The sequence below is a fragment of the Sapajus apella genome, unplaced genomic scaffold (assembly GCF_009761245.1).
Source record: "Sapajus apella isolate SASKATOON/1434 unplaced genomic scaffold, GSC_monkey_1.0 scaffold10, whole genome shotgun sequence".
In the NCBI taxonomy this organism is placed as follows: domain Eukaryota; kingdom Metazoa; phylum Chordata; class Mammalia; order Primates; family Cebidae; genus Sapajus; species Sapajus apella.
This window is the reverse complement of record NW_022436950.1, coordinates 9837280-9855976: the sequence shown is the minus strand read 5'-3', so window position 1 is coordinate 9855976 and position 18697 is coordinate 9837280. Positions and strand designations below refer to the sequence as shown.

Sequence of the window (18697 nt, the reverse complement as noted above, 5' to 3'; positions counted from 1 at the left end):
TTGATTCTATGAGGCAGGTCAAGTGTCGTTTTTTGTTAGGTGGGCTTCCCCCACTTAAAGCATATTAAAATGTAATGTTAAACGGTATTTCCTGGAGTGTAGGGGGTTAGGGTAAAGTGGGGTGGAAGAAACAGAGCAGAATGTTTTCATGTGTCTCTCTTCTCCACAATTAAATCCATTGCCAAGATGTCCTATAAAACATTTAAAATCGAGTTTTAAAAAAGCCACATGCTTACCAGCTGCCACTCCGAAAGTAATGAAGAGATAATGCACGTTTGCGGCATAGGCACTCAACACCCAGCCCAGGGAGTTGACGAGCCCTCCAATGATCGCAGTCTGGCGGCACCCACAGGTGTTAATGAACAAGCCGATGAAAGGGCCTGTCACGGAGCATTGGAAAAGGAATTGATTAATGGTGCTTCAGTTTCATTCTTTCTTATAAATCTTCATGTGAAGACAAAGAATAAAACATTACTAGAGCTGTTAAATAAAACAGAAAGCCACAATTGCTTTATATGCCAAATAGTTTTAGTATGCAAAGATGCTTTTAAATAATTCTTCAGAGAGCACAAGGTTCTAGGTTTTCAAGAAAGGCAGACCTGAAATAAACAGACATTCATTCTTTTGTCTACAACCAAAACAGTGGTCTAGGAGCTGTCTCTAGCCTATCGATCCAATACAAAGTCTAAAAAATGCCTGGGATTAGCTGCCGATGTTTAAAAATTAAGAGGATTCACAAAAAGTCCGGTGGCAACACAGACTGTCTTCCCACAGGACCAAAGTTGGAGCTGTGCAGCGGCTGAGGCCGTTTGGGACTCACCCTTTCCAGTTTGCTACAGTTTCTATCGCTCCCTCTTGTCTTAGGACTGGCCTCACTTACATTATTTCTCTGGCCTCCTTCAAAATAAAAAAATTTCAGTTTTTGACTCCAGACCAAAAGGGAGTACAGGAAGGGAGTCTTCAGAACTCCTGTGCTTCAGGCAGAAAACTAATAGCCTGTTTTCACGAAGATACCCAGATTGAAACCAAGCTGAAGAGAACTGGTTGTCATCACTTCATACGAACTCCCATCCCTGCTGACGTGCGCAGTATCTGACCAGACCTATTAGGCTATGCATTTGTGACACTCTGGAGATTCAGGAATCCCTTTCCGTTGTATTAAGATGCAATAACATGGCCGGACCTGGTGGCTCACACCTGTAATCCCAGCACTTTGGGAGGCCAAGGCAGGTGGATCACTTGAGGTTGGGAGTTCAAGACCAGCATGACCAACATGGAGAAACCCCATCTCTACTAAAAATACAAAATTAGCTGGGCATGGTGGCACATGCCTATAATCCCAGCTACTCAGGAGGCTGACACAGGAGAATCGATTGAACCCAGGAGGTGGAGGTTGTGGTGAGCTGAGATCGTTCCACTGCACTCCAGCCTGGGCAACAAGAGTGAAACTCTATCTCCAAAATATATACGTATATATATATATATATATATGTGTGTGTGTGTGTGTGTGTGTGTGTGTGTGTGTGTGTGTGACCACACTTAGAGCAGTACAGTATTATATGAGATACATTCTGACTGTTTCGGCTAACTTTCTAGTTTTGTTTTGTTTTCTTATTTTTTGTTTTGATACAGAGTCTTACTGTGTCACCCAGGCTAGAGTTCAGTGGTGTGATCATGGCTCACTGCAGGCTTGACCTCCCCAGCGTCAAGTGATCCTCCCATCTCAGCCTCCCAAGTAGCTGGGCCTCCAGGCTTGTGCTATCGTGTCTGGCTAATTTTGTATTTTTTATAGAGATAGGGTTTTTCCATGTTATTCAGGCTGGTCTCGAATTTCTAGGCTCAAGCTATCTGCCTACCTTGGCCTCCCAAAGTGCTGAGATTACAGGCTTAAGCCACAGCATCTGGCTTTCTAGTTCTTAATAGTCAACCTTTGTTTTTTCCTGAATTTCTGATGTCACTGAAGCTGAATACTTAACTTGTGATCAATGATTCCTTGTTCAAATAGGAATCCAGATTATTCAGTAAGATGGCATATTTTAATTATCATCTTATTTTTAATCATTATTGCTTTGCAAAGTTATGAAACCTTATATGCAGATGGACTATGTAAAAAACTTGTTTAAAGAATTTCCCTTTTAGCTTAAATTTTTCTTTAAAGTTCTAACTATGTTCATATCTATATTTGGGTACAGTCTGCTAATGAGTTTATTTTGTCTAGTAGTTTTGTGGGTGCCTAATTCTAAAAACTATAAAGGTAAAGACTTATTAATTTGCTCTGTTGCATTACAGAAAATAATTCAGTAAATTAACCTCTTAGAATAGACTTAATATATTAAACATACTTTATATAAATATTTGTTATTAAATATGCACATTATAGAAATAATATATAATATAAATGCATTGATAAAAAATCTGATGGAATTACTGGGGTTAACTGAAATTCACATTCTGTAAGTTAAAGATATTTATTTGATTTCTTTACACATTTTTATTTGATTTCTTTACACATTTTTATTTTTGTTTTTCTAAACCCACAGTTACTTGACTATGGCTAGCTTGGACAAGTAGGAGAAAAAGAGAAAAATGCATGAGTTGTTAGTTTGCTGTTAGTAGCCCTTTGAAAGGTCAACAGATCACAGTTCAGTAGCACAATCATATTTTCCACTTCACAGAAAGGGCCCAGAAGCAAGTTTATCTGAGGTACTTTATGAATCATTGCATTAAGAAGGCATTTGAGGGGGAAAGAAAAAAAGAGAAAATTCCAAACTCAGTGCAAATATTCATGCCTGGAGGAATTTTATTAATAAACAAAAAAGTGCTAAAAACATTAAGCAGCCAGACACTGGTATCAACTTAATCAGCTCTTGCAAGCTGGGGCTTCAGTCATTTATGATTTGTTGATGAGCAAAGGGAGACACAGAACTGCTGTGACTTCTCTATGGTTATAAAATATATGTACTTTAAAAAAAAAACACCCAAGCTTTTTGACTCTCAGTTTCATTTCTTTCTTTGTTTTTTTCTTTTCTCCTTTTTTTTTTTTTTTTGAGACCAAGTTTCGCTCTTATTGCCCAGGCTGGAGTGCAATGGTGCGATCTCAGCTCACTGCAACATCCACCTCCAAGGTTCAGGTGATTCTCTTGCCTCAGCCTCCTGAGTAGTTGGGATTACAGGCATTTGGCACCATGCCCAGCTAGTATTTCATATTTTTAGTAGAGACGGGTTTCACCATCTTGGCCAGACTGGTCTTGAACTCCTGACCTCAGGTGAGCCACCCGCCTCAGCCTCCAAAAGTGCTGGTATTACAGGTGTGAGCCACTGCGCCAGCTCAGTTTCATTTTCTACCCATTGTTTACTGATGGTCCACTAGCATTGCTAAAATCAAACCACTATTTCAGGAAAATAAAAAGTCCCCACACAATCTAAGGAGAAGGGAGAATCATACAATTGAGATCCAGTCCTTTGACCATGAGTCACACTTTTATGGAGGAATTCAGTGTTTGGGGATGAGATTATTCACATGATCCTACTTTTCCCTTTTCAGAAGGAATCTGAATCTTGGACAATTTCCCACTGTAATACATGTCCCATTGTTGTGGGGAACAGCCTCAGGAGGTTATGTTTTATTTACCCATCCTGGCAGCTGATACGTTGGAAAAAACGCTGGTGAAGAGAGGAGCAATCACAGGTGAGCCTTGGCAGCGCTCAGGGATGGAAGCAGGTAATTCTTTGGACTCCAGGTCTCTTAGGGTAACCCCTCGCCGTAGTAAGGGGTTAGGAGCCTCTAAATCAATGACTGCTTGTTTTAGCTGAACAGTGGTGTCGATTGGGAGCTTTAAAAATATCCTGATACTTGGAGTCCATCCCAGGTACAGCCTGAGGTGGGGGAGGGTAAAGCTCCCCAGGTGGATCTGATGTGCAGTCAGGTTTGACAATCACTGCTCTAAGTTGATTTAGAAAGTAAATTATCTTGTGTAGCAGGTGGATTCCGCCAACAATAGGGCATCCACCAAGGATTATTCCAAGAGCTATCATTACAAAGCCTGCTGCAGACACTGTGAAAGGAAAATACAAACTTGGAACCCCAATTCACTATGCCAAAAGAAAAAAAAAATACACCGAAAGCTGAGTCATGCAAGCAACTGCCTTTCCTTTTGTTACTAAGCAGATAGCTACAGAGAGAGGGTTATATAGTGCCATAGGTAGCTACTCTATGTTCACCTCGTGTTATATAAAAGTGCCGATTTACTGTTAGGTGAATACAAAATTGACTATTCCCTTACCTGCACCTTTTCTCTTGCAACATGTGGATTACTGTACCCTCCCATAGCCTCCCAGACCACTTTCCCTCTTTAAATATTGAAGTCCTCAAAATCATCTTTGGAGAAAGGCACAGATAACAGACTGTTTCTGTGATTCTGTGTTTATTTCTTTCGGACATGTCTCTAACCTTGGCAAAATAAACTTCTGGATTGGCTGAGACCAGTCTCAGATATTTTTTGGTTTACAATACAAATAAGGTGATTACATTTTTTTTTAAAGTTGAGAGCTTCTGAAGGACAGTGGCAAATCCACGCTAGTAAAGAAGAAAACAATGCCTATTCATTGAACTTGCCATATGCAAACCACTGCCCAAGAGAGAAAAATTTCAACTACAGTCATATAAATCATGGATTTTTTAGCTGGGTGCAGTGGCTCATGCCTGTAATCTCAGCACTTTGGGAGGCTGAGGCAGGCAGATCACTTGAGGTCAGGAATTTGAGACCAGTCTGGCCAACATGGTGAAACCCCGTCTCTACTAAATATACAAAAATTAGCCAGGCGTGGTGGTGCACACCTGCAGTCCCAGCCACTCAGGAGGCTGAGGCAAGAGAACTGCTTGAAACCAGGATGTGGAGGTTGCAGGGAGTTGAGATCGCACCACTGCAATCCAGCCTGGGCAAGACAGTGAGACCCTCAAACAAGAACAACAACAAATGGATATTTTTAAATTTAAGAGGTAGCCAAAATGTGCTTACAATGATTAGAATGTAGAAACAATTTGTATTACTCATTTCAAGTATGTTTTTCGTTCTCATTTGATGTAATGGCAGGCCAAGTGTCATAGCTGACTCAGTTTGGGAGTCCCATGGACCAGGTTTAAAGCCAGTCCTACACTTATTGGCTATTTAACCTTCAATAAGTTACTTAATGTCTCTGAGCGTTGCATATTCTTCCTCTGTAAGATACCGACAATGGTCTGACCTCCAGTGTTGCAGGATCGAAGGAGATCACCTACATGAACATGCATTTGGCATGCAGTAAGTGCTGAATAAAGGAAAGCTGTTACTGCTAGTGTGTGGCTTGGAAAGGCTCCCTGAGGTTGCTCAACAAATCTGCAGCCACCCTGTACCAGGAAGCTTAGGATAATGAACAGTAATTTGAGGTAAATAGATAGAATAAAAGACCTTTCATTTATATAACTATGAGGCCTGCTGTGTTATGATTTCTGAGACTCAGAGCAAAAAATGTTTATCTGGCAGGCAGCTTTCCCTGTAGAAAGATTAGTCTAAAATCTGAAATTCCACAGTCTGGAATTCAGGGACTCTCAAACAAAATTCTGAACACACAGTTACCTCTCAATTAAATAAAATATGACCATCACATTTCACCATGAGTTAGGGGTTCTATTTCGGGGATCATTTTTAAAACCACATCTAATAATTTCAGGACTGGTTGCTGTTGCTTCCTTTCATAGGACTTATGAAACATAATGTCTAAAGCTAACTTATTGGATAATTGGAAAATATTGGGAAATTTCAAATCCTGGCCTTCCTTCTTCTGAATTTTTTTTTTTTTTTTTTTTTTTGAGTCAGAGTCTTGCTCTGTCACCAGGCTTCAGTACAGTGGCACAATCTCAGCTCACTGCAACCTTCACCTCCCAGGTTCAAGTGATTCCCCTGCCTCAGCCTACTGAGTAGCTGGAACTACAGGCGCATCCCGCCACACCTGGCTAATTTTTTGTATTTTAGTAGGAACAGGGTTTCACCATGTTGGCCAGGATGGTCTCAATCTCGTGACCTCATGATCTGCCCGCCTCAGCCTCCCAAAGAGCTGAGATTACAGGCATGAGCCACCACGCCCAGCTGTCCTTTTTTTTTTAATGTTATTGTGTGCATATACTTCCAAGATTAAATCTACATGTGTTTTGTTTTACCCCTTAAAAATATATATTTTTATAATCACCTCCTTTGAGAAAATATATATATACACACACATATATATGTATATATATATATATATACACACACATATATATGTGTGTATATATATATATATACACACACATATATATGTGTATATATATATATTTTTTGAGACGGAGTTTCGCTCTTGTTACCCAGGCTGGAGTGCAATGGCAATCTCGGCTCACTGCAACCTCCACCTCCTGGGTTCAAGCAATTCTCCCGCCTCAGCCTCCTGAGTAGCTGGGACTACAGGCATGCGCCACCATGCCCAGCTAATTTTTGGATTTTTAGTAGAGACGGGGTTTCACCATGTTGACCAGGATGGTCTCAATCTCTTGACCTCGTGATCCACCCGCCTCGGCCTCCGAAAGTGTTGGGATTATAGGCGTGAGCCACCACGTCCGGCCAATAATGTATATATTTTTAAAAAAGAAAGAAAGGTGGATTTTAAGTGTTCTGGAAACACAGTTGTCCTTTACTAACTTATTGAGAAAGAATTACAACTGATGTAAACTTGAACATGCCTGACACTGAAATAAACCTACCTGCATGTTTCATCTGACAAACAGTCCTAGTGTAATAAAAAAATGCAGATTTGAAGTCAGTTCAATAATGCTACAGACAAAAAAAGATGTATCAATAATTTTCTGACATACATAATGGTGACTTTATTTAATTTTAAAACTATCAGTATTAATTCCCTTTGGTAAACATACACAAATGCACACACATATATGCCACACAACTTGAGAAATAACTTTCTCCTTGTTTTCTATCATTAGGACTACCATTGTTATAACTTTTTTTTTTTTTTTTTTTTGAGACAGAGTCTCATTCTGTTGCTCAGGCTGGAGTACAGTGGCTCTATCTCGGCTCACTGCAACCTCTGCCTCCTGATTTCAGGCGATTCTCCTACCTCAGCCTCCAGAGTAGCTGGGACTACAGGCATTCGCCACCATGTCTGGCTAAGTATTTTTAGTAAAGATGTGGCTTCACCATGCTGGCCAGGGTGGTCTCAAATTCCTGACTTCAGGTGATCCTCCTGCCTCAGTCTCCCAAAGTGCTGGGATTATAGGTGTGAGCCACCATGCCTGGCCTTCTTATTGTTTGTATTATCAAAAATAACACTGCTGGGTGGAATGGCTCACACCTGTAATCCCAGCACTTTGGGAGGCTGAGACAGGAGGGTCCCTTAAAGCCAGGAGTTTGAGATCAACCTGGGCAATATAGCAAGGCCCCATCTCTACAAAAAAGTTTTTAAAAATTGCTTGGCGTGGTAGCATATGCCTTTAGCTACCCAGGAAGCTGAGGTGGGAGGATTGCTTGAGTCCAGTTGTTCAAGGCTGCAGTGAGCTATGATCATGCCACTGCACTCCACCCTGGGCAACAGAAGCAGACCCTGTCTCTAAAAAAAGTTAAAAAAAAAAAAAAAAAAAAAAAAAAAAAAAAAAGAAGAGTTGAATGCCAGCCAAGATCAACAAGTCTCTGAATTGGATTCAAGCAGTTCATTACTAATTGGGAATCACTGAAAAGGCACAGATTCCAATCAGACACACATTGGCCTGTTGTATGCATACTCGCACAAAAAAGATTAGAGGCCATTTATGTTTTCAGTATAAAATATATTATAAATATTTTAAATTCAAACAATTAGATATAAATATATGGCTTTCATTTTCAAGCGAAACAGCTGAAAAACTTCATAGTGATGGTTACCTCAGCATTGTTAAGAGAAGGAAATAAATGAGATAATGTCAGGGAAAACCCTAGTATATCATACTGTCAATTAATATTTAGTAAGCATGTAAGAGTTATTTTATTCTCTTTTTTTTTTTTTTTTTTTTTTTGAGACGGAGTTTCGCTCGTTACCCAGGCTGGAGTGCAATGGCGCGATCTCGGCTCACCGCAACCTCCGCCTCCTGGGTTCAGGCAATTCTCCTGCCTCAGCCTCCCGAGTAGCTGGGACTACAGGCGTGCGCCACCATGCCCAGCTAATTTTTGTATTTTTAGTAGAGACGGGGTTTCACCATGTTGACCAGGATGGTCTTGATCTCTTGACCTCGTGATCCACCCGCCTCGGCCTCCCAAAGTGCTGGGATTACAGGCTTGAGCCACCGCGCCCGGCCTGAGTTATTTTATTCTCAAACTGAAACATACTAGCCATCATATCATTATATTTATAATAACTTCCCAGGCTTAATATCTCAGCTGTATAAGACTTGACTTCATAGATTGCTGTGCGGTTAGGTTTAACTAGAAAATACAAGAATAGGGACTGTATATTCAGGGAAACTTGAGTTTATGCTCCCAGGTTAAAAATATTTTTTAAAGTAAATGCAGCTGGTGCAGTGGCTCCTGCCTGTAATCCCAGCACTTTGGGAAGCCAAGGCGGGCAGATCTCTTGAGGCCAGGAGTCAGAGACAGGAGCCTGGACAACATGGAAAAACCCCATTTCAAAAGAAACTATTGTTATTCCTTTCTGTTAGCTATATATCAGTAAGCTTTCTAGAAACAGTTTAGAAGATTTTTCAATAATATTTCAAATTAAAAACATCAGAACTCAGGCTGGGCATGGTGGCTCACACCTGTAATCCCAGCACTTTGGGAGGCTAATATGGACAGATCACTTGAGGTCAGGAGTTTGAGACCACTCTTCCCAACATGGTGAAACCTCGTCACTATTAAAAGTACAAAAAATTAGCCGGGCATGGTGGTGGTGCTTGTAGTCCCAGCTACTCGGGAGGCAGATGCAGGAGAATCACATGAACCTGGATGGCAGAGGTTGCAGGAAGCCCAGATTGTGTCACTGTGCTCCAGCCTGGGTGACAGACTAAGACTCTGTCTCAAAAAAAAAAACAAACCAGAACTCTGAAATGAGATTGTTACTGGCTTTTATAGTATTTTATTTAAAATTTTTATCTTTAAAAATATTCATAAATGTTAAATAAGCAGATATTTATAATTGTAGATAATGAATTATAATAGGCAGAGTTTGGAGCTAAATAAAATTTTTTAAATGATCAATTTTTTTTAAAACCAGTTAAATTTAGCAGTGGGGGGTTGTATACCAACTTTAGTGACACTAATGTTAATAAGTTCTGATAATCCACTACCATCGGATCAGTCAAAATGATCAATTTTTAAAATACCCCAAATGTTTAAAATATTTAAATTGTTATATCACGCAAGAGACAAGAGGACAAACATTGTATGATTTCACTTACATTAGGTACCTAGAATAGTCAAATTCATAGAGGCACAAGGTAGAATGATAATGGCCAACGGGGAAGAAGATGGGAATGGGGAGTTTGTGCTTATTGAATACAGTTTCCATTTGGGAAGATGAAAAAAATTTCTGGAGATTGATGGTGGTGATAGTTTTGCAACAATACGAACGTGCTTAATGGGACTCAAATGCTTAAAATGGTAAAACGTTTTTTTTGAAAGGAAGTCTTGCTCTGTCTCCCAGGTTGGAGTGCAATTGCATGATCTTGGCTCACTGCAAACTCCACCTCCCAGGTTCAAGTGATTCTCCAGCCTCAGCTTCCCAGGTAGCTGGGATTACAGGCACATGCCACCAAACCCAGCTAATTTTGTTAGTTTTAGTAGAGGTGGGGTTTTGCCATGTTGGCCAGACTGGTTTCAAACATCTAACCTCAAGGAATCCACCCACCTTGGTTTCCCATAGTTCTGAGATTACAGGCATAAGCCACCGTGCCCAGGCTAAAATGGTAAATTTTATGTATATTTTATCGCAATTAAAAAATAGTAGCTAGTAACATCCAATATCAAATGTTGCAACAATATAAAACATTACTTTCAGCAGGGAATTGTCATTTGGTAATTATTCAATTTTACAACAGGTCACACCTGAACATACCCACTATCAAGGTGATGCCCATGCTGAGGGAGCTGACCCACGCGGTCAGGCCGCGGCTCTGGTGGAATTCTTCCAGCCATTCCACGTTGAGGACACCCAGGGCCATCTGGGAGCCCATGATGAGGATGTGCACAAAGAAAGAGGAGAGCACCATCATCCAAGCCCATCCGCCATCAATGTTTGGGTGGGGCTTAAGTGTCTTTTTATCTTTGGGGCCATCTTCAAAATCATACCCAATATCTTCATGACTGGTATACATTTTCCAAGATTTTTCTGAAATACACATAAATAAATAATTTCATGGAACATCAACATGAAAAACATCTTCATCTTCTTTGTAGACCTCTACCTTCCCATCGTGGTCACAGTGGCTCCAGTACCACATCTGATCTTCAGGTTAATCTTTGTCACCCTACGTATTTTCGAACACTCCTTACCACTTCCCAGGGTCAAGTGCTTTTATGTTTCATCTCACAGTCATCACACAGGTAGGTATTCCAATCTTGGGAATGGACTCTGAGAAGCAAGGTGCTTTTGTAAGGAAACTAGGATTTGACCTGTTAGTTCCGATTCCAAAGCTCATAACCTGTCTCACTTACAGAGATGGATACTGACAGGTGACCAGAAAGATGTCAGAGAAGGAAGATCTGGCCTCAGGCCAGATCTTTCAGGGTAGCTTCCCCTTGGTGGGGTCCCTAGCAGAGGATCTGGTGCTCAGTTTTTGCAGGTGCAAGTGTTAATTTGTTCAGTGCAGCCAGAGTGGATTAGCCTGAGCAGGGTCTGACTCACACTAACCCAACTCAGGAGAGACTGATAAGGCCAATTGATTACAATGAAAGATATAGCTTTCTAATAATGGTGGTGCTTATGTCTCATTATACAAGACACATATTTTACCCTACTCCACCTATCCCCATTCCTCGTATTTATATGGAGAACTTAGTTACTGGAAAATTACTTCAAGAATAAGGTATCAGACTAAAGGAGTTTGGATAGATACTATGGTGACATACAGGTCACCAGGTGAGGTTACCAGGTAGGCAGGGGCTAGATCATGCGGGGCCCTTGTGAGCCAAATAAGGAGCTTGTAGTTTATTTTGTACATAATGAACAGCCATTGGCTGAATTGACATCATGAGGAGACATAATGCCATGGTACTTTGCATAGATCCATTTCTCAAGAGGTTTGAATGAGAGGAGGGAGACTAGAGGGAGCTAGAGGATGCTAGATAAGAAAGTGGGTTGGCCGGGCGCGGTGGCTCAAAGTGCTGTAATCCCAGCACTTTGGGAGGCCGAGGCGGGTGGATCACGAGGTCAAGAGATCGAGACCATCCTGGTCAACATGGTGAAACCCTGTCTCTACTAAAAATACAAAACATTAGCTGGGCATGGTGGCGCGTGCCTGTAATCCCAGTTACTGAGGAGGTTGAGGCAGGAGAATTGCCTGAACCCAGGAGACAGAGGTTGCGGTGAGCTGAGATTGCGCCATTGCACCCCAGCCGGGGAAAAAAGAGTAAAACCCCCCCCCAAAAAAAAAAAAAAAAAAAAAAAGAAAGTGGCTTTTTTTTTTTTAGACAGAATCTCCATCTGTCACCCAGGCTGGAGTACAGTGGTGTGATCATAGCTCACTGCAGCCTTGAACTCCTGGGCTCAAAAGATCTCCCACTTCCGCCTCCTGAATACTGGGACTATAGGTACATGCCATCATGCTTGGCTAATTTTCCTATACATTTATTTATTTTTTTTGTAGAGACAGGGTCTCACTATGTTGCCCAGGCTGGTCTTCAACTCCTGGCTTCAAGTGATCCTCCTGCCTCAGCCTCCCAAAATGCTGGTATTACAGGTGTGAGCCACTGTGACTGACCTGTTTCATTTTTCATTTTTTTGGGGGGGGGGGGGGGGGAATTAAGTGGGTGTATAAAGACTGGGGATAAGGAGCAGGAGTTGGGGGGGGAGAGAGAGAGAGATATGATGATGATGATGTCTAATCCTGGAGATGGTGAAACAGATTGGTCTTGATTATGGAGAGAGACCCACTCTCTGAGTCTGGGGGAAGGAGGGGGTAGATGGACCTATGATGGTAAGCAGTGGGAATGGTAAGTCACATCTGATGGTTTAATTTCTTTCTTTCTTTTTTTTTGAGACACAGTCTCACTCTGTTTCCCAGGCTGGAGTGCAGTGGTGCCATCTCAGCTCACTGCACCCTCTGCCTCCCGGGTTCAAGTGATTCTCCTGCCTCAGCCTCCCAAGTAGCTGGGACTACAGGCACTTGTCACCATGCCTAGCTAATTTTTGTATTTTTAGTAGAGACGGGGTTTCACCATATTGGTCAGGCTGGTCTTGAACTCCTGACCTCATGATCCACTTGCCTTGGCCACCGAAAGTGCTGGGGTGCTCGGCTCTGATGGTTTAATTTCTTTGCTGAAGCAGGAATTTAGGTCACTGGCTGAGAATAAGGAGGGCGGAGATTGTGTAGGAGCCTTAATGCTCAGGATAATGGAAGAGACTGTTGCCTACGACAAGTGGAAATGATTGCTGGGCAGCTCCAAAGGTCAAGTTGAGCCCTGCAGGGCTCCACTGTCTAGCTATGGGCCATGGAGCACCCAGGACAGAGCCAGGGAGCACTTGGCCCCAGAGCTTACAATAAGCTGGGGGACTCAAAAACAATAAACAACTAAAAGTTGGTCTGCTTTCTAAATCATCACTACATGCCAGCAATTCTAGACAATTACACTGAAAAAATGATCAGCTGATCTAAGTTATAGCAATTATGTTGAGCTTTAATTATGTATATGTATGTTTCAAATTAGCCTGTTTTAATGTCTCATCTTTTTGTAAACATTGTATTCTACATGGAAGTTATTTCAAGAATGCCTGGTTTTACAGTTGACCCTGGCACGTGTGGCCCCAGCTACACACATTAGTCTGGAGAGGAGGCGCCTAAGAGTTCAGATCTGTTGGAGCTCAGCTTGGCAAAATCCATCCCCACACCCCCTGCAGCGCTACCTGTTGCTGTTTTTCTCAGAACACTCTAGGTGAACTGCGCCAGCACAATTATTGTCCAGACAAAGAACCAGGACTTGAGTCACTTCACTTCTGTCACTTTGTGTACTCACTTGTTTACACAGATTCTAGTTTACAATTTAAAATAGTGAAACAGTGAAGTCTTCGAGGTGCAAAACTTTGGTTTGGAAAGTGACATTTTAAATTAATACTTGAAATGTTTTATTCAATTTGAACAATATCTTTTTCTTTCTTTCTTTTTTTTTTTGAGACTGAGTATTGCTCTATTACCCAGGCTGGAGGGCAGTGGCCGTAATCTTGACTCGCTGCAACCTCTGCCTCCCAGGTAGGAGTAATTCTCATGCTTCAGCCTCCTGAGTAACTGGGACTACAGGCATGTGCCATCACATCTGGTTAATTTATATATTTTTAGTGGAGACTGGGTTTCGCCATGAGGGCCAGGCTGGTCTTGAACTCCTGACCTCAAGCAATCCGCCTGCCTTGGCCTCCCAAAGTGCTGGGATTACAGGTATGAACCACTGCATCCAACCCAGTATCTTCAAAATTAAAATCTATTCTTCTTTTAATTATTTTAACAGGGAAGAATAAGAATATAATGAGTATTACTGACCATTGCATGATTATTACTGAAAATCATTTTGTTGCCATGGTGGGGGGTGATGTAAAAAAACAATTCATTCTGGGTGTCAAAGGCACTAAGAAGTCTGGAATTGTGGGGCGTTTCTCAGGAGTGTTCTGACATGGACGGGTAGGAGAAAGGAATAGATGGTGGCGAATTGCACACTGCCTGTAGCCTGTTTCTATCCATACCTGAGCTAAGAATTTTTTGTTGGTTTTTACCCTTTGTTTATTTATTTTTTTAAAGACAGGGTCTTGCTCTGTCACCCAGGTTGGAGCGCAGTGGCATAATCCTAGCTCACTGCAGCTTTGAGCTAGTAGGCTCAAGTGATCCTTCTGCCTTAGCTTCCCAAGTAGCAGGTACTACAGGCACGCACCACCACACCTGGCTAATTTTAAAATTTTTTGTAGAGATTACCTTTTTAAAGGCTATGTTTTCCTCAAAACACTAAAATACTTTGACCCTTTAGAGGAAAAGTTTGCTGCCCTCTAGACTAGAGCACTGGGTTCTAGCTAAGGGTTTACTGGATGGGTTTCTTGGGGGAAAAAGTGCAGGGGAATGAGTGCAAGGGAACCATGGGTACCAGTGGAGGAGCAATTTAGTGGGTCTGTCTGGGGCTCGTCTTCTTTCTGTCACACCTTGTTCTCATTATAATTTTTATCTTTTAAATTATTCCATCTCCTCAACAGCTTTCCCATCCTGAGCCACTACACCACCTATGGGCAGTGCTGTTCCTGGCCTGGGTCCTTCCTCATCCACACGTCTCACCACCTCCCATTATCCAGATTGCTGGGAGTGATAAAGTGTTAGTCTCGGAAGCCAATTTCCAGGCCGCACCTGGTTCAGGCCTGTAATCCTAGCACTTTGGGAGGCCGAGGCAGGTGGATCACCTGAGGTCAGGAGTTTGAGACCAGCCTGGCCAACACGGCGAAACCCCATCTTTACTAAAAGTACAAGAATTAGTCGGGCGTGGTGGCAGATGCCTAAAGTCTCAGCTACGCGAGAGGTGGAGGCAGGAGAATCACTTGAAGCCTGGTGGGGATGCAGAGGTGGCAATAGTAAGGCGAGATCACATCACTACACTCCAGGCTGGGTGAAAGAGCAAAACTCGGTTTCAGGAAAAAAAAAAAGCCAATTTCTCCATCCATTTGAGTTATCAGGATGGAGTCCCTTCAGCACCTTCTCTCAGCTATTGTGTGTGATTTTCTCTCCTTCCCCTCCTCATTCTTCTAGCCTCCTCACCCTCTTCTGCTCATCCTTCAAGATCCAGCTAATGTATAATAGTGAGACCCTGAAAACACATTTACTATCCAACATCAGAATACTTGTTAAATCAATTGATTGCAGCATAGCTAGACAACATAAGTCTGCCATCAAAAATAAAGTTCACACTTTAGTATGACTGTCTATGTTTTCAAAGAGCCCTAGACAACTTTATTTTTGACATATGTAATAATCTTTGTTGTTTCTATCAAGACATGCACCCACAGGAAGAAAGACTGGAGCAAAACAAAGAAAAATGCTGATGGACATTTTTCTTTGGATGATGGTCTTACCAGGAATTTCCCTCTTCTTTCTACTTATCTTAGTGGTGAGAAATTTCCTCAATATGCCAGGTGCAGTGGCTCACTCCTGTAATCCCAGCAATCTGGGAGGCCAAGGCAGGAGCATTACTTGAGCTCAGAAGTTCAAGACCAGCCTGGGCAACAGTGAGACCTTGTCTCCACAAATAAAAAACAATTATCCAGGCACATGTGGTGGTGCATGCCTGTGGTCCCAGCTATCTGGGAGGCAGAGGCGGGAGAATTGTTTGAGCCTGGGAGGTTGAGGCTGCAGTGAGCTGTGATCATGCCACTGCACTCCAGCCTGGGAGACAAAGTGAGACCCTGTCTCAAAAAAAAAAAAAAAAAGTTCCTCAATAGATACATATTACCTGTATTATAAGAAAATAAAAGTCTATCTTTTAAATGTTGCCTGAATCAACCTCTTATCTTCAGTGTAAGAGGCTGACTTGTAAAAGAGAAAACAAAACAAGATGACCTCTATTGGGAAGTCTTCCAGTGTGTCTTGGGTTTCAGGCTCACGTGTGTGTGTCTGCGGATGTGTGTATCTGTCACCCTCCCACTGTCTGAGCCTGCTTGGGGCTAGAAAGGGATGGGGCAGCCCTTGCTCTCCAAAGCTCACAGCACAGGGCAGAGCTGCGCTGTCAAAGGGCCAGTGCATGAGCCCAGAGAGGGTTCAGGAGGGATGGTTGGTGGTTGTCTTCCCTCTGGCTCTGTTGTGTGCAGAATCCTGAGAAGCCAGAGAGAGGAGAACCAGGCAGCTGGACACAAGGTGTGAATGGCCCATCAAAATGTCATTTTGCTATCCATGGGACAATGCTCAGCTATGTTTAATATGATAAAACGACAACGCTTGGCATTTTCCTGAAGTTCATTTATAACCAAGGAAGGCTCTGAAGTAATAAAAAATGAAAAGTTATAGTATTTCAGCCAGGGGTTGAAACATTAAGCACTTTTCTATAGCAATGCAAAGAACTTTATATTCTTACTGAATTATTTCTGGGTTAAGAGATGTAGGTTGCCATCAAACTGCTCTTGATATTTCTCGTTTGTTCATAAATAAGTAACACTGAATGGCATTCAATGGACAAGTTTTATTCGGGAGGCACAAGGGTACATGGAGAATATAGTATCAAATGCAGAGCACTGGTGGCAGGCAGGAGTGGGGCAAAAAGTTCTTTTTTTTTTTTTTTTTTTGAGACATAGTCTCACTCTGTTGCCCAGGCTGGAGTGCAGTGGCATGATCTTGGCTCATTGCAACCTCTACCTTCTAGGTTTAAGTGATTCTCCTGCCTCAACCTCCCAAGTAGCTGGGACTACAGGTGTGCACCACCATGCCCAGATAATTTTTGTGTTTTTGTAGAGGTGGGGTTTCACCATGTGATCAGTCTGGTCTCGAACTCCTAACCTCAAGTGATCCACCTGCCTTGGCCTCTCAAAGTGTTGGGATTACAGGTGTGAGCCAGTGTGCCTGGCCCAAAAAGTTATTCTGGATCCTCAGGAGGCCCCTGTTGATCTGCTGAGTCGTGGAGTCATTTGCATTTCACACTTAAATCTCTCCAAAAGTAATCACGGTTTTAATTATTCATGGTTAACTTCTAGTCCAACTAGCTAAGGAAAACAAAAGACAACAGAAAAACAAATGTTTATCCCTCCAACTCCAAGGTGGCTTTTAGCACTCATATAACTATACACATGTATAATTATATATGCATTTATATAAGATGTAAAAATGATCATTTTAGTATTATGATCCCACTCCACACCTGGAGAGACAGAGAATGCAGAGGGCATATCTGTACTCCCAGGCTCCAAGTCTTTGTCCACCACAGGGCCGTCGCACTCCCTTACCTTTTCTACATCCTGACATACATGTAAAATGACCATATGCATGTGGTACACTGAGGCAGTGAATGTGGGGCTTCTGCTAAGGATTAATATGTAGAATGTGGCCTAGTGCCGTGGCTCATGCCTGCAATCCCAGCAATTTGGGAGGCTGAGGTGGGTGGATCACTTGAGGTCAGGAGTACAACACAAGCCTGGCCAACATGGTGAAACCCCTTCTCTACTAAAAAGACAAAAATTAGGTGATGTGTGGTGCGCATCTATAGTCCAAGCTACTCGGGAGGCTGAGGCAGGAGAATCGCTTGAACCTGGAAGATGGAGGGTGCAGTGAGCTGAGATCATGCCACTGCACTCCAGCCTGGGCTGCAGAGCGAGACTCTGCCTCAAGAAAAAAAAAAGCAAAAGGTAACCCAGTCTAAGCAAGCTTGCATTGGAAGCTTGGCAAAAAGACATTAGGGCCTCCTTCTGAAGAAGGTGAAGCAAGAAAATGGGAAGATTACGGGGACAACATCAACCTTCCATTCTCCCCAAATGAATTCATAGATGATGAAAAAAATATTGTAAATGGAGGTAACATATGTAGGCTATAAAACTGGGTCAGCTACATATTTATGTGATAATAGGCAGAATGAAAATAACAGATCCTTCTAGGGTATATCAGATATTAGAACAAAATTAAATTTTCTATAGCTGTGTAGAAAGTTTTAAAGTGTGTGTGTGTTTTTTTTTTTATATACAGAGTATCCCTTTGTCGCCCAGGCTGGAGTGCAGTGGCGAGATGTCGGCTCATTGCACCCTCTGTCTCCCGGGTTCAAGCGATTCTCCTGCCTCGCCTCCCATGTAGCTGGGACTACAGGTGCGTGCCACCGCAGCCGGCGAATTTTTGTATTTTTAGTAGAGACAGGGTTTCGCCATGTTAGCCAGGATGGTCTCGAATTCCTGACCTTAGATGATCCACCAGCCTCGGCTTGCCAAAGTGCTGGGATTACAGGCGTCAGCCACGGCGCACGGCCAAGTCATTCATTTTTAATTTGGCTATTGCCATTACATTGCATGTGGTGAGCTCATTACCCATAAAAAGGAAAGCGGGAAGCACCAAGCTAAAATTAAAATTACAGTCTCCCCCAGAGGTGGGCAGAGCGCGGTGGTAGCAGCTCTGCAACCCATGCAGGTGAGTGCGGGTTCACCTTAAGTGGGCTCTGCAGGCTCGTCGGCGCTCTCCACCTGGTAGTGCTCAGGGTATTTGGGGCCCTTAGAGGGTGTGCTTGCGGCCAGCAGGCTGAAGAGGCTGCGGCGGCGAAGGCTGGGAGCTGGCTGAGCCGGTGCAGAGACCGCACAGGAGAAAAACAGAACCCAGTGGGGTTCACGCCGAATGAGGGGGATTCAACGTAGACATGCTTTGCTCTGGGTCAGGGACTGTGCTTGGTGGCTTCTCCAACACGATCCCGTTCAACTGGCATTAATGTCCCCATTTTACAGATGAAGAAACTGAACCATCGAATGGGAGTAATGAAGCTTGGAGAGGTTAAACTAGCGGGCG

General features: G+C 42.7%; 1 protein-coding gene across 1 annotated transcript in view; it reads right to left on the bottom strand.

The window, feature by feature from the left end:
• The window catches only part of SLC16A14 (solute carrier family 16 member 14), a 35587-nt gene that overhangs the window by 15245 nt on the left and 1645 nt on the right, over positions 1-18697 (bottom strand). The window contains exons 2-3 of the mRNA XM_032277960.1: positions 10108-10380; positions 237-380 (exon numbers count right to left, since the gene is read on the bottom strand). Of these exons, the coding sequence (XP_032133851.1) occupies positions 237-380; positions 10108-10366 (403 nt within the window). The 5' untranslated portion in view covers positions 10367-10380. The remainder of the gene's footprint in view (positions 1-236; positions 381-10107; positions 10381-18697) is intronic.